We start from the raw sequence: 26317 nt of genomic DNA on the forward strand, positions 1-26317 counted from the left end.
TTAAATAATAGTATATTATTTAATAATAATAATAATAATAATAATATTTATTTATTTAAATGTCATGATTGGGTTTTAGGTCACAGAATGAATTGAAGAAAAAAAATCAGAAACCATCAAATATCATAATGAATGATGAAATCAGAATAAAATAGAGAGGCTAAAACACTGAGAGAATGTACTGGATTTCAATACCCCTCAGCTCAGGTAGGAAAGAGGATCTTGAAGCAAACAGTTCAACCAAAAGGATATTATCGATTCAGTGTCTGTCTTTTTAACCCATTGGCCTATATATATATGTCAATATTGACTGCTGCTTTAACTACTACTTTCACTCATCAGTTCGTTACCTCAAATGTATGGAATGTGCCTTTATCGAATACTATATATATTTCATCCATATCTAGTTGACAAGATCCGAAGAATTCATTTACCTGAGAGCCCCCGTGATGACTAGTGGGTATGAGCCTCAACTCTGACTCTAGATAGTAAGGCCTCTACAAAAGAGTGCGTATCAATTGTTACGAGAGATCGTAATCCCAACTTGAGAATGCTACTATAATTCATTCTTAGACAATGCCATGTCCAGTGTACTACGAATGTTCCAATTTGATGGCAGTGACTTTTAAGGACTGGACTGGAATGCTAGATGCTGGCTAGAAGAAAGGGCAGTGGAAAAGAGCAACCGAGGAGGATGTGTTCTTGGTAGTGATGGCGAACACATTATGGGAGCTGTGGGTAAACCAATTTGGAGACGCTTTTCAAGAGGATAGTAGTAGCAAGGATCCTTGAAATGTCTAAGGGGACAAAGAGGCAGAATCCTCGTAAGGAATCTTCTGTAGGGTATGGGTATGCAATTAAAAATCAGAGGGGACAACCGACGAAGCTAAGGGGAGGGTGATACTAACTATTTAAATGGACTAATTCAACTACTTTGGTACATGAAATCAATATATAATTTTTTACCTGAAATCAATATATAAAAATATTTTGAGTTTGACTGGTTAGATCAAAGTTCAAAATTTTCAGGGAGTAGCTCAGAGTTGAGGTAATCTCTGCCTATCAGTTTTGTAGCTCCTTGCTAATTAATATAAAGTTTTGGTTAAAAAAAAACACACACACACACACACACACACACAGCAGCAGCAGCAATGGACATTTCAATATTTTCACATTGGTAACAACAGGAATGGGGAGCTGAAACAATTTTATTTCTCCAGTTGGTCAGTGTTCATAAGCAAAGTGCTTGTAGTGCCTTGGTCTTCCCACCAACATATCTATTACTTATTTTCCATGCAACTATCAAAATTTGCATGAGGAAAAAACATAACCTGCCAAGTGTGTTCTCTTCAAGCACATAAACATTGTGTCAAAAAGCAAACAAATGATACCGGGCAGCAATACGTGACTAAATACTCCTCTCAAGAAATAACTATGATTCACGCATATAATTTTGCAAGGTCATCTGCATATGCCTTTCTAATGACCTCTCTCTTGAGCTTTAGTGCAGCAGTGACCAGACCAGTTTCGGGAGTCCATGGTTCAGGAATCAGCTTGATCTTTGCTGGGATCTCAAACTTATCCAATCTTGCTTGTTTCGCCACCTATACTCAAATCAAACAAAACTAATTATCAGCTCACTATTCTACAGCGATGTCAAGACTATCGAACTACTAGTGTCAAATATTCGTTAGGTACCAACAATTATCTAGCAAGCACCCGTCGACATCAGAGTGATGAGTTACATATGCGATTGGCTCAATGATGAGGCACAAGTGTAACTCGTACAAGGAGGTTCATAATGTAAGGTCATGTATTCATCATACACTTGTAGTTTACAGTTTATATGCTGATAATTCTAATTATGAACACTTTTAATGTTAATAATATAATCTCAACCAAATTGTTTACTCAAACAAGAAAGAAATGGGGGAAGCAGCAACTAAGAAATTGTTCAGAGATGTCATAATTAATGAACAGAGAATCTAATCGTGTACAAACTATAGTCATATTTTGATAAACAGTCAAATACCTTCTAAAAGCAAATATGCATTTAAAGAACCGCACGGGTAACAGAAGACAAACTTAAATGTCCCACATAGGTGTACAAACGAGAAACATACCTTGAACAGTGACTCATGCACTTCCTTCACAGTTTCCTCTTTTTGGCATAAATCTGAAAAATCACTGTAATTTATCCCTTGCTTTGAAGCCCATTCTTCTGAGGCACGTTGTGCAGCAACAACAAGTGCAACACAGAAACTGTGAAAGGGATCAGCATGCACCATGATGTTGTCCACATAGGGACTCACAATCAAAGCAGCCTCAACCTGTGAAACAGAAAGTAAGTTTGATAAACCAGAAATTTTATAAATAGACATGAAGAGTCCTACCTTTCCAAGAGACACATATTCACCATGCTGAAGTTTCACTATATCTTTTTTTCGATCGATGATTTCTAGGCAGCCATCAGGATGAAACCTTCCAATGTCCCCCGTGTAAAACCACCGCATCCCTTTCTCGTCAACCTTTATCAATCAGATGTCAAGGCACCTAATTAGTCTCAACCAACGGACGTTTAAGGTTACAAGCAGCATTGCAAGTGACTGACCTTGTAAACTTCCTTTGTTTTTTCTTCATTTTTAAAGTACCCAGGAGTAACATTTGGACCCCCAATAACAATTTCCCCTCTAGGCATTGGTGAATCCGTAACCAAATAGCCACCTTCAGGCCAATCTATCAACTGATACCAAAAATGTTCTCTATAAATGAGTGAAGATCTAAATTAACATAAATAAATTAGTCATCAATTAACCATCAGTAAATCTCATATGGAGATCTGTGGATATAAAGACATGTGAGTATTTCATACTACACTTTCTAACAACAAACAGCATCCCGCAAGAAAAGCTTTGCCTGAGAACTCCAACTTAACAATGTTAGCAACTTCAAAGAAGCTGAAGAAGTTATGTATATTGTAAGTGTTTCAATGGGACTTAAAACTTACTTTCATCTTATTGCAGAAGAAAATTCTAGGAGAATATATTCTACGAATCATTGAGGCTCATACTTGATTTTAGTACCAAAAAATAAATGGAGTTGATAAAGCAGTAAGGAAAGATGAAATAGAGATTCATCCTAGACTGTTACCATTTCAAGTATCCAGTTGAAAAAAGAACAAAAAGTTGTCAGAAAAGAAATGAAAATGTTTATAGAATTAAAAAATCAGCCTAGATGGAACACAATGTAAGATTAAAAAACTTCAAATTTCAATAGCACAGAAATTGTGTAATAACTAGGATTATGTATGCAAAGCAATAAGTTCAAATATATTGTGATAATTAAAGAACTTTGTATTTACTAGTTCTTTTTTCAAATACATTGTGACTTATGAGTAGTAAGCTTGAGCAAATGCATGATTTCTATTTTATGACTGAAAAAAGGCATCACGCTTTTGCAATAAGAGGTGTAATAACCAGTGCTTATTGCCAAAACTCAAGGTAAACACAAAACTAAACATACATGGAAGACACCATTAAGCACCTCAGTTCCTCACTTTCAATCACTGTGCAGTGCTCATCCATCAAGAATTTGTGAATGTATAAAGTGTGATGAATAAAAGATTCGCAATTGAGGTTGAGGGAATCAGGTTGGTGGTGATAAAGAGCTTGGATAATTTTAAAGATGATGATACATTTAATCATGGTTCGTCTTACCCGTCCGTATAGGTGTACCAACCGGCCATCAATATAGTACGTATCGAGCCATACCGATGTACCGACACTTGATAGGGTGAGGAATACTAATATACCGGTATGTACCACCCATACTGGTCACCTATTGGACTGGTATGTACTGCCTATACTGAGTGGTACACTGATACAGCGAGCCTTGCATTTAACTAGCTGCTTGTACACCTTTTTCTTTTCCTCCAAATACTAGTTGATGCTTTATACTTGCAGGATTTACTTTATTACAAACTATGCTTAAGATGCATCAAATAATATGCTTAATAAAAATATTGCAGAACCAACAGATACAGAGGATCAAAAGCTTTACAAAAGATCAACATATACAGCTATAACATCAATGTCACCTTTTCATTTGGTGTGTCATCCAGCAAACTTATAAAGTTTGCCATCACAGCAGTGCTATCACAGCACATATCAAAGTTTCCTGGAGACAAAGGCATCGGGAATGAGATGGGAGGAGAAGGGAGGAAAGGAGAGAAGAGGAGAGAACAAGAAAGGAGAGAACAGGAGAAAAGAGAAGGAAGAAGCGGGGAAGAGAGGGGAGGAGGGGGCAGAAAATGGGAGGAGAAGAGAGGGGGGGAGATGGGAGACGAGAGAAGTGGAGAAAATGGTACCTACAGGAGGAGATGGCGACTGGTAGAAGCAGCAGAGAAGTGCTCGGCCAACAGTGTTGGCAGCCACAGCAACTAGGGCTCCTGTAATCATCTGATTCTTATCGCACATCACCTCCACTTATGGCTTTTTTATATTTCTATGTGAAGCCCATCGAGTCAGAGTCAGGAAAATCAGTTGATTTGGATTAGGAAGCAAGTAAACATCATTCTTAAGGGTTTTCAAGGTGGTGGCAAAGACCTCAGAATGCCTTCTTGGAATTAAAAAAGAAAATTATGCACCTTTGTTCATAAATGCTGACTTTCATAGGCACCCCAACAGTAGCAAATCTTAAGTATCTTATTAAAAATGACATAATAAAATGAAAGCTAAGATCATGATAATCAGTATTCATTGTCCACCAACACATTAAGTTACAACATAAAGTTGCCATACACCTGAAATTAAAAGGGGAACATAAAAGTGAGTATGGAATAATAATCTTATACTAGCACATGAAAAAACCTTGCATGTGATTAAAAGGAAGAAGAGCATTTAAAACAATCTTATACGTGCACTTTAGACAAGGAAAACAGTGGTCTATCATGCCAATCAAGCAAGCATTATCCTCAAGGTCTTAACTTGTACCTTGACATATGAACATGGAACTGGAGCACCAACACGACCAACAGAAGTGTCATCATAGTCAGAGAATGTTCCTCCAGCACAGGTTTCAGTGAGACCATATCCTTGCACTACTGGAGCACTGGAAAATATTCGGCATGGTCAATTACAAAGTCGAAGGTATTCAAGATACTACAGATCTATAATTGTATAAGATGCAAATATTGATACCTAAAGAAAATAAAAGAAAATACAAGAGAGTGATTCCTTTCTGAATGTTTGAAGTCCTGCATATAGTCATTTCCCAATTTCTGTTGCAATCATGTTCATCCGATAAGTGAATGGCTCCAAGTGTCAAGTTCACTATAGTTTAAAGAGTTCCTCTATCTGGAATATTATTTGGGCCAATAGTATAACCAATCAAGAAAAAATATCAGTCAATGCATATTTAAGATATCTACGCAAGTAAGGATTGAAATATCGTACCATACCGGAGTTTCGAAATTCGCTCGGTACAATACAGTACTGTATACCAAGCGGTATATATAAAGTAAAAAAAAATTCGATGATGTCGCCTTTATTTATATATATATATAAGTAAAAAGAATCTGCGACGTCACCCCACATGGGGAGGAGAGGCGACGTCACAAATATATATATAATACCGTCCGGTAGCGGGCGGTCCATGTACTGGTCTGTTGACGGACTGGTACATATCGTCCAGTAGCGAGCGGTCCATGTACCGATCTGTTGACGGACCGGTACGTACCGCCCGATATGGACGATATTATTCGAAATTGAAGACCTTGTACATAAGGATACAGTTAAGTTCATCACTTTTTTCTAAATGATATGTTTGCATGTGTTTGATTATTTGATGAATTTGTAAGAGTCATATCAAAAACTCAGAAACATGACAGGTCTTTACCATATAGTTAAAAAAAGAGGGGCTACTGAAGATATAAATTCAAATTTGTCTCCAAATTCTCTAATTATGTGAATCAAGTAACACCAATCCATGAATAGTCTCAGACTTGCTCATTTAGTAATAAGATCAAGTGTTTTGATCCAATCAAATCCAAGAAAGACTTCTGTTACTTAAAACTACCATCAGAGGGCATAAATTTAATCAGATGACTAGAATCTTTTTTATGAGGTCAAGAAAAGCCACAGGAAGTAGTTTTTCATAAACAGCATGTCTAGAAGCCATCGCGTGAGAATATCTGAAAAAAAGAAGAATCTCCCAAATCAAATAAGCCAACTCATGCACTTCTATGGCTTAAGAGCCAGAGAATGCCTTGACAGGTAACTTACGTAACAAAAACTTTCTGTTTATCTGCACTGCAATTTTGAGCACCATGCCCAACAAAACCTGTAAATTAGTTAGTAACCAGAAAAACTAGATTTAATGTTTTTTAGTTTTCATATATGACCAAACTCAACAATACTTCAAATAAAAACGGCACTTGCTAAAATTAACTTCAATAATTTTTGTTTGGTATACCAAAATTCTTAACTCAAGATTCAAAACTTATAGTTCAACTGTTTAATTCTCAGCAGTTGATAGAAACAGGAAAATGATTATAATTCCACAATTTAATTGACACAAAATGATGAGTTTCAATTATAATCAATCAAACATTAAAAAGAAGTCCAAATATAACCTCTTTCAAATGTTACATTACACTATTATCTACAATTCACATTGGTGACATGCTATGATGTACTGCAGCATGCTAATAGGTGTTACCACAAAAGCTTTCTATTATATAATCATTTTGATATTCCAATATGTAAATGATATATAATAAATTGGTACAGGAGTTCTTGCACTAATCACTAGCCTACAAAAATTGCACATTAGTCCCTTGTCTTTGTATTTGCTTATAATCGCTAGAATCTTAAACCGTGTCCTACCTAGTTCAACCATGAAATGGTCAAGATGACAGTGCAAATATAATTATTTACAATATCATTTATAATCTACAAGAGATGATAATGTTTCTTTTTTGTTTTATACTTTGTTTATGAACGTATATTTCCCTTTATAATTAATTCTTTTGTTCCCACCTGCCCATCTAATGGAACCAATAGAACTTCAAAAGTCATCCATCGGAACTTTTAAAATTAAAACCACATGTCCCTTTAATCTTCAAGCCCATACATTCACAACCCGCAAGTCTTATAGTTTAAATAAAATTATAAGTGCCTTCATATGTTGGGAATTCAAAAATGTTTTAGAAAATTAAGAGGGCTTAACTTTATTTTGAACTTTGGAAATATGCCTCCATGAAAGGAGGTTAACAGTAAAAATGTTATAGATAGATAATGATGTAACAGTTCTGAAAGAAACATTCTCACAATATTCACTATTCTATTTACTAGCACACATTGTGCACTATGCATTGGGACTGAATTAATAAACAGAAACAAGGAATGACTGACTGCCACGCAATCAAAAAAATTTTGAGGGTAAACATGTAAAAGAATAGTTACTGTAATAACTTATTATGATATTAAACATATATTTTATTAACATGTCAGTTCCAAATTTGTATTAATTCCACCTCCATCTTATTTCACCTTGGGTCTCTAGAAGGTCATTGTGGTCAAAATTAGCAACAAAAAATCATGTAAAAAATTCAAACAAAAATTCCAATCTGAAATTACATTTCCCAAACATTCCAAAGGTAACCAATTACTGCAAGTCGCATTTCGTAATTTTACTTTTGAACAATTGAACATGTCCTTGGCAAAAATAGTTTAACCACGTCTTTTCATATATTTAGCAGTTAATTCACTAGGTGATCTCTAAATCCTTTTTGCTTTATTTAATGCAATTAAACCATTGAGCTCATGTCTTGCTAAAACTACAAGTACTACACTGTCGCCCCAGTAAATGTCTAGTTTTATGGTCAATTACAAGTAAAGACTTCCTAACTGAACAAAAGAAAGATGGGACAACTGAAGTGGCCACTAATTTTCTTTTTTTATTTAGTGATAAATATAAGAAGTTCAGTTGAACTATTGGAGGAACACAAGTCAAATTGAACAAATGGGTTCAACATTTGAATATTGTTGTATATAAAGATCAGAACCCAGCATTTTCATATAAAGGGAATACAGAAACCAGAAGGGGGTGATAAGACTACACTAGCTAAAAACAAACTGTTCAACAACAGTCTGGTGTGATTTTCCCATATATTTCTCCGCTTAATCAAGAATAGACCTATAGTAAGTCAAAAGTTATGAAGGGGGAAATTTTAAATATGAACGTGAACTGTCCCAAAGCCCTCCAAGTCCAGAATGGGATAGCATTAAAAAGAGATAACAGAGGCACCTCAATTAATAGATTTGGTAAAATTTAATCATCCGAAACACAAAGTAATTTTTTAACAAAAAATTGTATTATACTTTTTATGCTTAAAGTGCCAGTTTCAGTTGTCCTTTCATATAATATTAACAAGCACAGCAGCATTCTGGTGAAGCCTGAAACAGAAGAAAATCACCTCCAACTACAGGTATACATCAAAAAATCCTAAAAGTTTAGGTATAAATTACTTGCATGTTCCTCAAAGAAATGAAATAAGGTTATACTAACCCAAGACATATGTTGATAAATCTCTGAGTATCACCAAATAGAGGAGCCCCACCAGAAAGTAAAAAACGTACACGACCTCCTAAAACTGCTCGAACCTGTCTAAATATGAGAAAATCCCATAAAACCTTCTCTAAACCCCATGCTCCAAACCAACTTCCATTAATAGCAGACAACCTACGACCATATGCAGCATCAAATAATTTCTTCGACAACCCACCCTTGGCATCTACCTGAAATTTGTTAAAAGAATATATTAAATGAAAATTAATCCCATAAAATCAGGCAAAACAGATTATGAAAGATATTATATCTTTGAAAGGAAATGCAAAGACCTTTTTCCGCACGCCATCACGGACACGGTCAAGGATAGCAGGTACAGCAGCCATCACTGTAGGACTCAAGACTGAAGCATCACCTTTTGTTCCTTTCTTTATCTTGTTTGATGTATCAGTGAGAGTCAAAGGTGACCCATAGCCTATAGAAACTCCCGCAGCAACCATTACATTCTGTGTACAGCATACATAAAATTATTATTGACCGAAAAAATAGAAAAAATAATCATGAACAAGTTACATGTGGATCCTGTATAAAGTTCAGATGTAGGAAAACTTGAAACTCCTTACCTCTGCAGCCAACTCAAGAATATGAGCTAGTGGTAGGTATGCCATGTATATGTCATTAGTCCCAATGGAAGGGACAATAGTCATAACAGCTGAAGCTGTGGCTAGAACATTGCCATGGGTCATCATTACACCCTGTAAGAGAAGTCAAGGAATTAGGAATGTTGTAAGCATAAGCAACACTGAAAATTTCCTAATTATCCCCAAATAGCATTCTAAATTTGATAAGGATCTGAGTGGACCGAGAGCAAAAACTACAAACTTCATGATGATACATACACATACACATACACATTTATAGAAACAAACAGAGATATCATAAGAAAGCTGGGAGTAGAGAGCTTTATCTGTCTCTGAAAATTTGTGTGCATGCGAACTTATGGCAATACTTCTTACTTCCCTTCTTTTAGCATGTGTGGGCATGTGGCGGTTCAAGCTCAGAATATCTAACTAATCCACAACTTTAAAGTAATTCCTTAACCAGATAGAAGTGTGAAGCTTATATCAAGTAAATTTGGTTCTGAAATAGGTTTTGGGTCCTTTAAGTTGGACATTCTTTTTTTATCAAAATCCTGAAATCAACAAGGTTTATATATGCCAACACAACATCTAATTTACTTTTATTAACACCATATTCATCAAATGAACACTATGATTTCTGATTTTAGTTTCTAAGTCTTCATTTAGATCAAAATCACACGACTAGATAGCCAACTTTGCATTTTTTTTTTCAGAATTCAAGCTTGTGATGTTCTATATTACCTGACCGATATATAAATGTAGGAAATTCCCAACCAAACCAAGGGCAATCATGAAAAGTTGCAAAGCAATGAGGAGTTCAAGTTATACAATAATGTTATGCTGACAAGTAAAGATCAATATGCATCAGTAAATGAAATTTATGCTGGTCAATTTTCTTTCTTTATCAATGGGCTCTGGTATCCTGTAAAGGAATCAGATGCAAAAACAAGAAAAAAAGGATACCTTAGTGCTACGTCTGAAATATTTCGATATATCTGAGTATTAAAAATTGATAAGCAATTTAGGTTCCTACATGGAAACAACCTACAGGAGGGAGGTCCATTGCCAAGATTCATGGTCAACATTTCAGAAACATTATGTTACTAATTCAGTAGCAGTGAGACCAAAGAAAAAGGTGTTTATTCCATATATATCTAAGCTTCATTCTAAAAAGATTCTGTGTGACTCAGGATGGATCAAGATTCCAAGTTTGGCATGTCAGTTGTCACGCCTGTCCTTGTCCTGAGTGGATTTGGTACATCTCATGGAGCACTTAGTATGTCTCTGTGGTATGCACAAGTAGAGATGGCAGCAAGCTGGGATTTTTAAGGTATTGACCTGATTCAATTGGGTTTGGATACCCTTTGATCAAGTCCGGAATGGGCTTGGATAGAAAAGGGGTCACCTGAGTTGGGTTCAGGTTTTGGTTAACTAGATAGATGGGTTTTAATCAATACCCTACTTGTCATTCCTAATGTGAGAAAGGATGTTAGCAGATCAAGTTTTCCAGATACCTACATTTACCAACATAGTAAAACTAGGTTCAGGTATCCTTCAATCAGATTAGGAAAAGGTTCAGGTGGTAATTAATGCACCCAAGTTTGGTTCAGGTACCTAGAAAGCTGGTCAAGCTCCAGGGAAATTTAAACGTATCTGACCCATTGTCATCCCTACACACGTCAACTGTTCAAAATATATTGTCACAAGGGCAATGCATCAAGTGCCATGCCAATACCTCACCTACATGGCATGAAATGTGCAGCACAGGCATTCATTAAAAGAATATACAGTAATAATAGACTAGTAAGTCATGGATAACCATAATACACATGGAAATAAATGGCATGTCAAGTTGAGCACATGTTGCACAAAGAAAGTACAGTAATTATAGTCTAAAAGGGCCCTTAAAGTGCATATGACAATATGCTTTCACAAATCCAAACTGGCATGTCAAGTTGAGCACGAATACTGCTAGAAATTTCATTGTCAACTCCAAAATTAGTCCCTGGATGTATGAACAAAGCAAAATACTGAACGCTGGTTTAATGCTCAAATAACACTTTCAAGAAAAACTTGTTCAAAAATAGTTAGTACTACCATTTGATAATGAAAACACCAATTACAAGGCATAGTAACCCAGTTGGCGCAATTGTAACTGTAATAACCAAGGACATGCAGGCAGACTATCAGAAAACCCAGATTACTAATTAGAAGCTGAACATAACCTACAAGGAAAGTTTGCAATTTGACATAAAGACAAAACTAACAGATAAGAGCAGACAAACCTTTGGCAAACCAGTGCTACCACTTGTATACATTATCACAGCAACATCAGCTGAGAGGGGCAGATATGCATCTATAGGCTTTTCCCTGCCCATTGTCTCTACTTCAACAAATGATGTAATCGTCCAACTTGTATTCTTCTTAGCCAATGAAACCTCACTTGAAACACCCTCCTCATCAATATAAATAATACGTTTTACATTGTCAAGTTGTCCACTTATATCAATCAGTTTTTTCAGTTCCTTGTGTCCACAGATTACAGTTGAGACCTCTGTCTGGTCAATCACAGAGTAAACTGATAAGCGAAGAGATTTAAATGATTACCTTAATCATAACGAAACATAAATGAAAGGGATTTGGACATAACCACATCATCAACATAATGCAAAATTTACTGTTACAAATATGAGCTTGTGAAGTTTGTTGTCAGGTCAAAGAATGCAGTATTAATGTTCACAAGCTCATGGAAACATTGAAACAAGAAATTTGCACAATCAGTAAATAACAAGTAGGCATAACCTCAAACTTGCTAGATGCTATCAAGAATTTAAAAAAAAAAATGTAAATGTCAGATTATGTTTTTGCTCCATTTGGTATTTTCTCAGGTATTGCCCAGTGTTCACGCAGCTAAGCAAGCCAACATGCATAAGCTACTTCTCACATGACAGGCTTACTTTCATAGCAGAGGTGCACACATCAGTCGGCCATCTTGGAAGAAGAGGTGGTTTGAACTAAATGAGGATGACTTTTTCCTTAGCAATTCAAAGTAGTAAAAACAATCATCTTTCAGATTATAGAGGATAAAATTCATTTTTCAGATGAGCATAGCTCAACATGCTAGAATCTGCTAAGAGATATGAAGTACCTTCATTGTTGGCTTTGACTGTTCCTTCCAGGCATACATTCTAGAGATACAAATTTCAAATCCTATAATGTTACTAAGGAATCTAATGGTTATAAAAATGTTATCAGGAACTGAAGTCATCTAGAACCAAAACAAAGCTACAAAAAGAAAACTATTATTACTTCCTTCACCTGGTTCTAAAGTAATTCAAGTAGAAAATGCAATTTACAGACAAAAAGACGGTGTGCATGAAGAAAAAGATGTCTTGATGCTTTCCTTGTGCATATAAGACCTCTGCAATGAATAACCTTAGAGGTTCATTGCACATGATGTAAAACCATTTTTTATACACCATTTCAGCACAACTTTAAAATAACCAGCTGTTGGAAATTGTTCCATACATTTCCATTTTCCACGATATAATCAAAATCAATGTGTTTAACTTCCATAGCTGAAAGACACTTATAAATTATTTATTATCTAAAATAGTTGATTGCAAGTTCTAGACCTCAAGTGAGCTCTAAAGAAAGACAGAGTAGTGGTAAAAGTACACAAGAAACATTAATGAGAAAACAGATATCTCTTTTTATTAAAAGTGTCGCACAAGTCTTTCTAATTAATAGCTCTTGAACAATCTTGTCACGGCATTAGAAATCGAAAAAGCCTCCTTACTAAAAGATCATAAATGGTCTCATTGCAGCAAGAAAAAACTACAGAAAATCAATAAATATTTCAGAGAATCACAATCAAAACAAAATGAGAAAAATATATTATCAGAAATAATTACCGACCATGCTCAATAGGCACAAAAATTTGATGAAACATTTCATGTATACTTCCAGAAGTTTGAAGAACTACCTAATGCAAGTAGAAGTTCAAAAGAACATAAATTTCACTGCACTACCATACATTCAAATTTGATGATCAAACAGATAGAGAAATCAATGACTTAGAAGTGAAGAAGTCTTGAATAATGAAACCTCATTTAATGAGTGACAAAGAGCCTCTCCCCCCAGTGAAGCATATATAGTAACAACTGTGATATTTTGCCTGAAGCAACCCTGTTTAAGAAAAGAGACCAATTATATAAGGAAGCTAAGGAACGAAACTTTCTAACAACATAGATAATATGTGGCACTTCTTTTGCCACAGTTAAATGCTCCAAGCAAAACTTCAGGATGTATTGAGTTATTCTTACAGTTCAAATATCAAGATGTCCATCAAATGCTCAACATGCATGTGTGCCTATAAACAGATGACAAGTTAACCTGATAACCTAACTTTATTAGCTTCTATGATCTTTTTTCGGGTTCAATTTAAATGAAAACCAAAATCAGGCTAAACTACTTAATGAAGATATTCTTCCATTTAATTTTACAAAAAGGTAATGCTTCTGGGCATTGTGTTGCATGGAAAAAGTTACGAACACGAATAATACCTTCAATGAGCATGCATATTATAATCTATCAGACAAGAAAACATACCTGTAAGGCTATAAACCATTCTGCCCGTGTGTCGGAAAATATGGCAACCCGCTCATCTTTTTTGTGGCCAAGATGGACTAGACCAGATGAGAAGCTGCAAACAGCTTTAAAAGCCTCACCATAACTCACCCATTCATAGTCTCCCAGATGAAGCTTCTCAAAGGATCTCCCATTCTGGCTTACTTCCATTTCTCTTGTAATCAGCTTCCGAGTTCCAAGTGAAGGCTTATATGTGAAACGTTTGCAGGCTTGCTCAAATAGCTCAGCCAATGTTGATACTCCTTCCCAACTAGATTCTGCTAGGGAAGTGGACCGGTAGTTGCGAACTGCATAACCGGGCTCTCCACCAACATCAGCTGGCAGCCCTCGTTTCTTTCCATTATTTGATTTCCATAATATAAGTGAAGCTATAAGCGACACGAAAATGCCAACAATATATGGATTCATTCCTTGAAGATAAGCAATTAATGTATTGCCCAATTCTCAAAAACCTGCCAGAGATTCTTTGATAAACAAAAGCTTCAACAACAACAATAGTTACAAAATATTTAGGTAAATGTTCTAAAGAAGAAAACTTTATTTCATAACATAAAATGATATGATAGGCTTCAAAAGTTGACAGTAAAAAGGCTCTCAGTTTTTAATTTTACCATGCTTAACTCTCCACTGTTCTTTTAACGTTACTAACGGGCTCTGCTTTATGAGAGTTGTATTCAGCACAAGTTCACATATGAAAGAATCGTACACATATGCATTAGAACTTCCATATTCACAGCCTAATATCATCAAAATGAGAAAAGAAATCCACAGAAGTTATATCTATCCTCAACTACATTGCTTATCCACCGCTAGTTGGTAATACGCCAAATTCACATAAAAAGGAGAACCACATATGAACTTCTGATGGTTCCTTTCCTTCAAAATCTACCTTTGACGTGGCAGAAAATAAACCCAAGATCTTTCTTGTCATCCTAACAATTAACATCAACACCAATCTAGGCCACCGTCACACAGATTTCGACTATCACGACAATAAGCTAAGATCAAGGATCAAGGAGATGGGAAACCCCGTCGTGGCAGCAGTCCGTACCGCGCAGGCCGTAGCAAAATTCCGATGCGTTGCAGGCGAGATGAAAGGAAGTAGATCTGATGATGGACAGGAGATGAGATTAGGGTTTCCGAAGGATTTATATTACAAAGAACAAGAGATGAAGGGGGGTAAGAACTGAAGGCCGAGCGATGCGGTTGGGACCTCAGATCGGAAGACGAGCGATTCACACCGAATGCTTTTCTTTTGTTGCTTCTGCTGCGCCACAACGCATACTTTTGCGACGTAATATTAACACCGCATACTTTTGAGAGAGAAGCATAATATTCCATCGTTTATTAGAAATTACACCTTATAAAATATTTCTATTTTGAGTATTTTCATTTTATATCTCATTTTAATTTTTTTTTTCAAACATTATTTTTAATTTAAAAAATATCTAAACTATCTCTCAAAGATTTTTTTATTATTATTATTATTATTATTATTATTATTATTATTATTATTATTATTATTATTATTATTATTATTATTATACCTAAACTATATCTTAGAGGCAATAGGAATTGAATCCTTTGTAATCTGATTTTTTTTATAAATATTTTATACCTAAAATATTCATTGAAAGTTTAAAATCTCAAATAAATTTGCCAAGAAGTCATCTTTACCTATCAATATTTATTTTATGATCCTTACCATCGTCGAAGATGAGTTATCAATACAACGATCCAATTAGACTTTTATATCAACGTGCTCCGATTTTCAATAAGAGGCAAATAGTTAATTTATCATAAAACAAAGATGATAAAAAAAAATTGTCATGTATTATTTTTCAATAGATTCGATAATTGACTAGCATGTCATGTAAATAGTTAATTTATCATCAAACTAAGATGATACACAATCTCATGTTTCCTATAGTTTTTTGGTATTGTTGTTTGATTGATTTGATAATTGACCAGCATGTCATGTAAATAATTAATTTAACATAAAACAAAGATGATAATGTTGTTTAACTATCAGAGTATCTAAGATTTGGATCACATGAACAATCTACTTCCGCATGTTTGTGGATGAGTCAAACCATGCGATGCACACTACTGGTACAATTAAGTCAACTTCCAGAGTACCTCTATCCATCACCCGTTGACATTGCAAACAGTTACTAGCAATTTAATTCCATGACAATATGTTTGACCCTCTCCTCCTGCGAGCCACACATTTTGATGACTACGATAAGACAAGCTTAACTCTCCACTGTTCTTCTAACGTTATCACAGGGTTTTGCTATTATGAGTGTTTTCTGCGTGAAGAAAAATTTATACTTATTTCTTAATCTCTCTAGAAAAAAAAATAGAGAGTTGAAGAAAAATTTAAAAATTATAAACTAAACATTTATTATTTTATGAAAAATTTTAATATTAAAATCTAAAATCAAATAACAATAGATCTTTAAATTTACAATACGATTGTGACTAAAAGGAGAAGATTTGTAATCTACTTTACGTATTCTCGTCTTTATATCATAAGAAATTTATAAATGAACCGAACTTTAATTATCAGAATTTTTTTTTTTTACTATAATTGCTTATCCTATCGAGACGCTAATACCAAGAATCTTGAATTAGTTATTAATCCCAATAGAAAGGATATCAATAATATGTTTTTCATCTCCACCTATTAACTAATAAATATCCACTAATAAATAGGATGGTAAACAGTAGATATATAATTAATATGGCTGTCAATAATAACAAGCTTTAATTAATATCTTTTTTTTCTAAAAAAATATGTTTTTAGCCCTAATAATGTCAATACTAAATTTTCAAATTGAATCTCATCCTCATCATTTGTAAATATATAGATAGATAGATAGATAGATATATATATATATATATATATACTATTATTTTGAAGATATCATTGGTTTTGCTAGTAAAAATTATCGATTCACCATGATCAAAACTTGTCTTCGAACTTATTCCTTTCAAGAAATAAAATAAATGACAATTCATGGTTTTGATGTAAGGCGATCTTCAAAAAAATTATATTCAGATAAAAAATAAAGCTGAGGTTTGGATCATTTATAGTCTATTTAGATGCAGGTTGTGGGGGTTAGCTAATCTTGTTTAGAGGAATAAGCACCACCATATCTCCAAGTTATAAGAAAACTTGCAACAAAACACAAGGAACGATAAGAACCAGGCAATATAGCCAATGTGAAAAAGATTGAGTGATCTCTTAATAATCTGTATACCATTTTCTCAAGTAAAATCTAAGCTTACAGTGTCACGACCCGATCTTATCCAATCTGACATACAGTGCACTAAGTAACGAGCCATTTGTTTTTTATAATCCATTTTGCATCAGAAACCCAGTGACTTCTAAAGTGAAAAAGGAGAAACATGCAAAGTCATCACGCAACGCAAAAGGCAGCAGTTTTAGATTTTTTGGATATACTGCTACTTTTACATCAAGATGGCTGGAAAATTTCCTAGTTACGGTTTTATGGACATTTTTTTTTTGTTTTTTTTTTTGTTTTTTTTTTGTTTTTTGTTTTACAATCTAACAAACAGCATGTCCGTCATTTGTCATCCAAATTGTTCATGGAGAAATCAGGTTCATCCGGCTTCAACAACTTCGGCAGCTTGATGCTAGTGGCAGCCTTACTGAGCTGATTGATCTTCTGATTTGCTCCTCTCTTTGTGTTCTTGGCAAACTTCGAAGCGAGTATCGTCGCCCCGAGATGCTGGAAATTGCTCCCGGTTTCGGTTTCTCCTGATGAGACTTCACCGCCATCGGCATAGTCAGCAAGCAAAGGAGCCCCATCATGCTCCATATCCTGGCTCTCATCGTCCTCCAGTACTGGGTCATAGTCGGGGTACTCTTGTTCGGCCAGCTCCCTGGCCAATTTCCTCTTCTTGTACCGCCGCCATGCAACTTGTATGAAGCAAGCTCCCCAAGTCCTCCATTGGTATGAATAGAACCTGAAAGCATGCTGCAGTTTCTTGCTGTGGAGACGCTTGAATTGGTTGGCGACGAACTTGAGATCTTCAGCTCGAAGCGCAAACGCTTCGACTTCACTGAGGGCCCGAACGGTTCGAGTCGATGAAGGAAAGTTCATGCTGGGGTTGGGCATCAGAGCCCATGTCAACAACTCCTCGCCGCAGAAGTCCCCAGGTCTCAGAGTGATGGAGTTGAAGAAACCGCTCCTGCCGCCGTTAGTTGTAGAGCTTTCGAGTTGACCTCGAATGATGAAGAGCATTTCATTGACTGGGTCACCCTCCCGGACGATGTACGTGTCCTTGGTGCTCAGGGATGAGACCAGTCGTTCACAGATAGCATCCAGAAGCTGATCATCCATTTGTGAGAAGAACGGGACCTGACAATTTAGTGCTTGCAATCCTTATTTTAGCGAACCGCATGAAGCTAAATTCTCATAAACGATCTGTAATCCTCATTTTTTTCGATCCAAGTCCGACAATATAAAAAGGAAAAGAGGTAAGGAATGCGGGAATGGAGGGCCACACTCACTCGACGAACGAGACCAAGACATAGATGACGTTGGATTTCGCGACGGAGATCCAAAGGTAAAGATTGCAAAATTGATTCTTCATCGACACCTCTAGTAGCAAGCCACTTGTACTGGACGAAACGCCGAACACGTTCTTGTAGGTCGGGCGGTAGTTGACGATGCCTCATCCACTCCTCTGTGTCTCTTTGCTTCACTCGCCATTCTTCTAGTCTCACAGTAATAGACTGCAAGTAGGTCTGAAAGCAGAGGAACAAAAAAGGATGATGATGGACTGTGCAACCAAGAGAACAGAGATCAGTTCAATAAACAAGACATGAAAGGACATAATGCTAGAATTATATTTCAAATCAAACATAAGTAATTAATTTTACTATGGAGTTTTTTTTCAAGTATGAATTACATGGAGTGAATTCAGTGCAATGATATACAGCAATAGAAAAGGTAGTTTTACTTGATCCTGTAATCATAATATGAATAATACATGCAGAGAGCGATCAAGCATCACAAAAAATAAGTTTTCTTTCACAAAACAAAGAACCTGCCAAAGAAGAAAAATATCGTAAAACAAAAACCAGAAACTGAATCCAAGATGATACCCAATAAATCATAATTTAAGCTAGCAAATCACTTGGCCAGATATGTTGACTTTGAGTAAATGTGATGCTTAGAATGCCAATCACACATAACAAGTGTATATTTCAAAGTCATTCTAACATATTGCTGGGAAGAAATGTGGAAAAACATACAATGACACATCAAAACTGCACCTTAATTTATCTTTCTAATACTCTATAACCACAGTAGAATCAGATTAATCATCATACAATTATGTACCTGACACTTCTTTTGCCTGTTCATGAAACAACCACTTTGACCACTCTATAGCAGGTCTTTATAAACAGGGCAGACATAACTTGTGGTCTCCTGCCTCTAAAGAAAAGAACACATCGAAAGAAAACCACCACTAGATGCTTAATTAGCCCAAGGATTTAAGTACCATATTTGTACAGGTGGTCAATGACTATACATAGAGAAGTCAATGTAAGATTCCATAAACTTGATTCTATATTAGAATCATCTTGCAACAATGCAAGCCCAAGTCAGAACATCTTCAGTTCGAGATTCAGCATCCAGAACTATAGATATTGTCAATGATACAATAGCTCACTCCAACTTATGGAGTTTCACAGAAAACTATGAATTGTGGAAGGAAATTAAAAACAAAGGTTACGTAGTTTAATTATATAGTGTAGCTTATGATACCTTTCAGATCCTATCACTGCTTCAAGATAAGAACCTCTAGGAATTCATGATTTAAGTCATATTATTTTAACTGATAATACATAATAAGAAGATTTATGTTCTAAAACATAATTTCAATCATAAATATGATTTGATGACCTGTATCAAACCTATAGAAAGGTGAAACACAAATCTATCCTCTTCTTCTGCCAAAATAAATGGAGGCAGACTGCTTCAATTTCCCTCAGCTGAAATTCGTTAAGCTACTCTATGATCCCATTTTGATACTCATCCAAATCCAAAAGCAGCAGAAACACACACAAGATCCACATAAGAGAGGGTGATATTTTTATGGGCCACAAGCTAAACACATAATGGAAATGAACTTTTAGAAAATAAGGACACAACTAATAGACCTGCTTCATAATAAATAAATTTTTATGCTACTATATGGAAATGACATGGATCAACTGCTGGATCTTTGGAGGAAAACAAGATGAGATAGCTTTGACAAGTGAAACAAAAGCACGACGATGCTTGAGGAACAGGCATGAAAACTGAATTGCAACAGTAAGATCACCTAGAAATACTTAAGAAAGACTTTTGAAAAAATATTAAAGTTATAGAATCAATAGACTTTAATCAATTGGAGACACATAATATATTGCACGGACGTAAAAGAATAAGGTGAAGCAATACATGTATTTGCACATAAGTTTTCAAGAATAATGAAGAATCAGCAGAACAGAAATAGACGCAATAAACCTAGAACAAGGAAAATGAACATGAAGACAAAAGCCATCCACAGATCTGTATTTGAATGAGCAGGTTTAACAAAATCTCTATACCAAAAAATTGAACAATCACATTAATTACCATATATTTACCTACAGAAAGCAATGAGATCCAGAAAATATAGTGAGGGATACAACACGCGTGGCTCAATAAAATTAATTTATAAAAATTAATGTCAAGAAATGTTACCTGCATGTTTCCAATTAAATGTGAAAATAGAACAAGACCCACAATGCATATCAGAATCGCAAATGTTGTTTCCCCGACATAAGTAGTTGTTGCCAGATTCTGTCCATATGAACTGAATAGAAATGATATAAAGCACTAATTTTAGATCCTCAAGAGGTAAACTGATAAAAGAGTCACAAGGCATTTTATTTTTGCGACAAAAGTATGATTATTTGCAAATTATAAGGAATAATATACTGAACTGTGACAACAAACAAATAAAAAGAGCACTTTAAAGACAAAGAAATTACAAGAATCAGATATTCCAGAAAGCATTAAATACCCAGTTTTCTTAGCCTGTCATTGTTAAAAAAGTACATAATGCCTCCTACTGGCAGATTTCATATAATTTTCCCAGGTATAGTTGAAGTTGCATTGTTCTGGATATTTGTGTAAGCTTTGTTCCTTATCCAATGAATACATTTGTAATAAACTATGCTGTTCTTTACATCTTCAGTACATGCCTTTTAAGAATCACCAAAGTAAATGGAAGAGAAAGAAGAAGATGGGGCAAGTAATGGAGAAACTGTGCTCAAAATATGGCAATCAGAAATAAATTGTCAGCAATAGATTTACCTTAGATTTTTCAATCCCCACCAAAGGCAATACAGATACTTCTCAATGAAAGTTGCTGCAACAATCTCACTAGTCAAAGCATCTGCAAACATGCCAAAATTAAACTTGGCACTATCACTTGTGGCATCACAATTACTAAGCAGAAGGGTACTATTGCGCCACGCCTTCCGTTCAGGCAGCTCTAAGCTACTACAGTCCAAAAACCTAGGGTTGCACATTGGCATTGTCATAGTGGCATTTTCTTTAATGCACTCTGTGATCCAGCAGGTGTACTGGCGCTCAATGGACAAAAGATACCATAAAGCTCCAAGAACCTGTATAGGTGATAAGATAGTCAAAATTTCTCACTCAAGAAAAATATATTGCGATAACTGGGAAAAGATAACTAATAAAGAAGCATACATGGCTTGCCAGCATATACAGAAGGAGATTGTATGCTGCTCCTGCCCATGCAGTTTTTGTAACTACTCCTGTGGCCTTAACAATCCGTGCATTCAAAGGAAAAATGAGAAATAATCTTGGAATATATTGGATGAAAACAATTAAGGAAAGTGTATTGTTGGTGTGATTCGCTGAAGAGCTGCTCACTGCTGGAATCACAAACCAGATGATTATCTGCAAAAGAACAAAAATCAAGACAAAATGATATTTTCCCTAAAGTCCATGAATAATGCTATAATAAGAAAAAACCAATTCATTTTAAGAAAATTAGCATCATCGAGCATATTTCACGATTTTCATGAATGTTTCCAGGTAAAAGAATGTCCAATAATAATATAATTTTCATCAGCATATTGATTTATTCCAGAAGCAAATTGGCATGGTATAGAATGATCATTATGGATCCCATGCCAATACCATCTTATCATGAATATGAAGATCTGAAACTTGCAGAAACACCTGGAACAAAGGCCTTAGACGTCAAATAAAACCTACCGGATTTCTGATATTCTAAAGATCAAAGCTACATTGTATGATTAAAAAAACTAGTTATCCTAAATTTATGGCCATTGTCTCTCAGTCTTACTGACTAACCGAACCACAGCCATGTTGTCAAAGATTGCAGAAAAGGAGATCATGTTCTTAATAACTCAAATTTAAAAAAAATACATTATAAGAACTTTAAAGTATAAACTATGATATCCCTGTCTAAACAACTCAAATAGGATCTAAAACAAATCCATAATTTAGCATATGCCAGTCAACACAATCTCAATCTGGTTCAAGTTTATTTCATTTGTCAAAATATTTTACTGGGTTAGACTCATATCCCTAACATGCATGGTATACTGGTGTTTTCAATGGAACAATTTCATTTTACAGAGTACACAAATGCATTTTTCCATAAAAATAAAATTTATTTTCTTAAACACTCATAGAAGTTATCTCAAGAATCCTGTGTTTCAGTTTGATGATCACTATTTTAGGCTGAAAAATGTTCAAGTTTGTACCAAATTTAAAATATGAAGCTAGCAAGTAAGGAACTTAAGATTTTAAGTCAATTTTGACCTTTTAGAATACATCATAGTCATGGGTAAAGCAATTAACCATGAGAAACAAATAACAAACAGAAAATCTATAATAAGTCTATGCAATGAAAGGATTGATTTCTTACTATTATTCACCAAAAAATAATTTCAGACAAGGAAAATGACTCAGGAAACAGAGTTCTGCAAATGTTCTTATATATACCAACTTAAAATACATTAGCTCTATGAAAGTTGTAACCCCCCTTTATTCTTTTGGATACCACTAGGTGTAAACCATCTTCAGGTACACTTATAAAACTTGATAATAATATCTTGGAAGGACAAAGATGAAAGTTTTAACTTATTCCTCAAAGAGAGAGAATCCAATTGGCATTCAGAAAAAGAAAAAACCTCTATAGCCTAGTTTTCTAATTTTCATTAGAAAATTCAGAAACCAATAGAAAAATATTTTCTTTAATAACCTGATGCTATATCCAACTATCTTTGTCATATTAGATTGTACAGAAACTCTTGTTCTCTTCATGAAAATATACCACTGTTGACCAGTGTTGCATACTGATGTACCTTCAGGGTAGGGTCTGTGCTTACCTGGCTTTAAGCAGGCACAGGACCCTGTGCCTAGCAGATCCTATGACCAATATTTCCCTGTGTCATTCATGGGTAGGTATTAGATTCTGGGTTCATCACTACTGGTGAATGGCACCGAGAAGGATTAATTGTTAGGATCCTCTCAGAGCTGGGTCCTGTGCCTATTCCTAAAACAGGTAATAAGTATCATCCTCAAATTGGAGCGAGGAGGGATGAGTTTAACATAACTCATTCCTGTTCCACCACTCAAAAATCTTGTCCTATCCCTGATCCAGGTTTAGAAATCTAATGGCACTTTAGCTAGACTTGCACCAAATCTGATAATTCAGTTTTCGCCAGCCCATAGCATTGTGGATAACTAATCAGATATGTAATTTTTTTTATTAAATTATAATAGAGGGGGATAATTTTTTCCGACATGGGGCATACGAGGATGGAATGGAATAGGACCTGACCTGGTTTCTGAAAATTATGTTCCAACCACATCGTCAAAGCTACTCAAACCAGACCTAACATAGCTGGTGCAACAGAGGTTTGGGTTACAATTGCCGTTCCTATCCATAATCTATTATGAATCCATGGTAAACTAGATTTCAGAGGAAAGGACTATCAGAGAATCCATGGCCCGAAGCCTTCTGTCGATATGTCGACCAATTCTCCGACTAGACATCTAATCTTCTTAAATGTTTTTCTTCGGCCCAATATGATTCTTCCTGCTTTAATTGTCTCTTCCTGATCCCAGCTTCCTACGTCACTCAAAACGCAGATTAAATCATAAACACTCTCAATTAGTTTCATCATCAAAATCCAAGATTCAACACCTACGATCAATATTTCCTTGTGTCATTCATGGGTAGGTTTTAGATTCTGGGTTCATCACTACTGGTGAATGGCACTGAGAAGGATTAATTGTTAGGTTCCTCTTAGAGCTGGGTCCTGTGCCTATTCTTAAAATAGGTAATAAGTATCATCCTCAAATTGGTTCCACAAGGAATGAAAATGGAGCGAGAAGGGACGAGTTTAACATAACTCATTCCTGCTCCACCACTCAAAAATCTTGTCCTATCCCTGATCCAGGTTAAGAAATCTAATGGCACTCTAGCTAGACCTGCACCAAATCTAATCATTCAGTTTTCCCCAGCCCATAGCATTGTGGATAACTAATCAGATATGTAATTTTTTATTAAATTATAATAGAAGGGGATAATTTTTTCAGGCGTGGGGCATACGAGGATGGAATGGAATGGGACCTGACCTTGTTTCTGAAAATTATGTTTCAACCACATCGTCAAAGCTACTCAAACCAGACCCAACAGAGCTGTTGCAACAGAGGTTTGGGTTACAATTGCCGTTCCTATCCATAATCTATTACGAGTCCATGGTAAACCAGATTTCAGAGGAAAGGACTATCAGAGAATCCATTGTGCTCCCTGTCACAACTTCTTTGCCTACTCAGGTACCTGAAATGATTAAAAATGGTACACAGCTGAAGATTTTACCTGTATCCTGATTGATATATCTAACCTGCTCTTGGTTGAATTAACAGGAAAGTCACATTTAAATTGTTCAGGACTCGAGATAATTTGTATAATTGACACATAAAGCAATGCACATTGTAATATAAAACAACTCATAAATCTAGTTTGGACGTTCCACAGCATTTTAATATATGGGCACCTGGGAATAGTCAGTTTGTTTGTTTAGCATGGATGATCAGTTTTATCTCTGTGAATGATCAACCGTACATTATACAGAGGATTGAGCAAGGTATATATATGGCGCATTGCTACGTTGTTTCAAGGTTTGGCTGCTGGTCGGACAAGATTATATAGCATAGGACGAGAACACACCGAGAAAAAGAACAAGAAGAAGATATTTGAATTGGCGGGTAGGAAGAATACCTACCTGGGGGATGGGGAGCATAGCGATGAGATCGATGACAAAGTCGCCTTTGAGGTAGCGCATGGCAATCTGGTGGGGATCCGTGACGAGCTCGCCTCTGCCGAAGACCCTTGAGCTGGGCGCCACGAATGCGATGCGAAACTTGAGGAGCATGTGACCCAGATAGAAGAGGTCAGCGACGGTGCGGAAGAAGGTGACAATGATGCCGAGATTGACGTCGATGCGGACGCAGGCGGGGCCGCCGATGTAGAGGAGGTAGAAGTAGAGGGGATCGACGAAGAGGCCGACGAGGCAGGAGACGAGAAAGATGCGGTTCCAGCGAAGAACAGCGTCGCCGCCGGGGTCGAGGATGCGGCGGGGCTGCCAAGGGCGGCGGCGAAGGTGGAGGAGGACGGAGGCCGGTGGCGGGGTGACCGCCGGGCGGCGGCGGAAGGGGAGAACCCAGGAGGTGGTGGATCCGATGGCCCTCATCTTCCGCGCCGGAGCTGGGGTCGGCCGGCGGCGTCGGCGTGGGTGCTGCGGCGGCGGAAGCAGGGCGAAGCGGCCATAGGAGGAGGAGGAGGGAAAAGTGAAGGGTGGAGGAGGAAGAAGAGGGGAGTGAGAGGGTGAGCGTTAGGGTTAGGGTACCGATGGTTGGGGGATTTGCGGGGAGGCGAGAGGGGCGGAGGCAATTGCGGAGACGTCGCCATGAGAGCGTCCACCGTCGGATGGTGCCTCCCACCAACGAAGAAGGAAAACGTAACAAACAAAAAAAATGACCGTTGGCCGTTATAATTTCATATGACGCAATAACTACCACATTATTACTCATCTCAAATGTTTCCACTATTCCATAAATTTGAAGACATCATCAACCCACAACGAACATATCATAATCAAATCTAATTTGTGCACCACCTAAATGGGCCCAATAAAAAGGAAATAAAAATAATAACCAGATACCCAAAAATCATATAAAATAAATAAATAGTTTACAACTGATGAGAATAGATTGAAAACAATATTAAAAGAATATAAAGATAATATGTCTTTGGATTATTCTATTAAATTAATAGAAATAACATATTCATATTGGAATTCTCAAAATTGATGT

The 26317-nt window shown here is 36.1% G+C and overlaps 2 protein-coding genes across 5 annotated transcripts; both read right to left on the reverse strand.

Moving 5' to 3' along the window:
- Nucleotides 1-1190: 1190 nt before the first annotated feature.
- On the reverse strand, nt 1191-15168 carry LOC135583077 (long chain acyl-CoA synthetase 9, chloroplastic-like). Of its 4 annotated transcripts, none has more exons than XM_065089812.1 (13): nt 15073-15168; nt 14911-14966; nt 13821-14311; nt 13317-13397; nt 11495-11767; nt 9192-9323; nt 8901-9074; nt 8569-8798; nt 4992-5109; nt 2612-2743; nt 2394-2528; nt 2124-2330; nt 1191-1604 (listed from the first exon to the last, which is right to left on the reverse strand). In XM_065089812.1, the coding sequence occupies exons 3-13, from the start codon at nt 14265-14267 to the stop codon at nt 1440-1442; spliced, it is 2094 nt and encodes a 697-aa protein (XP_064945884.1). In that variant the 5' UTR covers nt 14268-14311; nt 14911-14966; nt 15073-15168; the 3' UTR covers nt 1191-1439. The 4 variants fall into 4 exon arrangements, with proteins under 4 accessions (XP_064945884.1, XP_064945885.1, XP_064945887.1 ...); XM_065089813.1 differs by having other exon boundaries at nt 14749-14966; nt 15073-15165; XM_065089815.1 differs by having other exon boundaries at nt 14888-14966; nt 15073-15155.
- A 2186-nt stretch (nt 15169-17354) lies between these two features.
- LOC135596592 (cyclic nucleotide-gated ion channel 18-like) lies at nt 17355-25845 on the reverse strand. The gene is made up of 6 exons (XM_065088650.1): nt 25228-25845; nt 21647-21859; nt 21245-21558; nt 20630-20741; nt 18403-18639; nt 17355-18250 (listed from the first exon to the last, which is right to left on the reverse strand). Exons 1-6 carry the CDS (start codon nt 25693-25695, stop codon nt 17453-17455), a joined length of 2142 nt encoding a protein of 713 aa, XP_064944722.1. The 5' UTR covers nt 25696-25845; the 3' UTR covers nt 17355-17452.
- Nucleotides 25846-26317: the final 472 nt, after the last annotated feature.

Source organism: Musa acuminata, chromosome BXJ1-11, assembly GCF_036884655.1.
Source record: "Musa acuminata AAA Group cultivar baxijiao chromosome BXJ1-11, Cavendish_Baxijiao_AAA, whole genome shotgun sequence".
Lineage (NCBI taxonomy): Eukaryota > Viridiplantae > Streptophyta > Magnoliopsida > Zingiberales > Musaceae > Musa > Musa acuminata.

Coding starts and splice junctions, on each gene's coding strand:
- LOC135583077 (XM_065089812.1), bottom strand. CDS start 14,267: ATGAATCCATATATTGTTGGCATTTTCGTGTCGCTTATAGCTTCACTT. Junction 9,324..11,494: donor GTAGCACTGGTTTGCCAAAG/GTTTGTCTGCTC, acceptor CTTCTCTTACAG/GGTGTAATGATGACCCATGG. Junction 8,799..8,900: donor GTGATGGCGTGCGGAAAAAG/GTCTTTGCATTT, acceptor AACAAATTTCAG/GTAGATGCCAAGGGTGGGTT.
- LOC135596592 (XM_065088650.1), bottom strand. CDS start 25,695: ATGAGGGCCATCGGATCCACCACCTCCTGGGTTCTCCCCTTCCGCCGC. Junction 20,742..21,244: donor TGGGGATTGAAAAATCTAAG/GTAAATCTATTG, acceptor ATTTCTATTCAG/TTCATATGGACAGAATCTGG. Junction 18,251..18,402: donor GTCTTGGTCTCGTTCGTCGA/GTGAGTGTGGCC, acceptor CTAAATTGTCAG/GTCCCGTTCTTCTCACAAAT.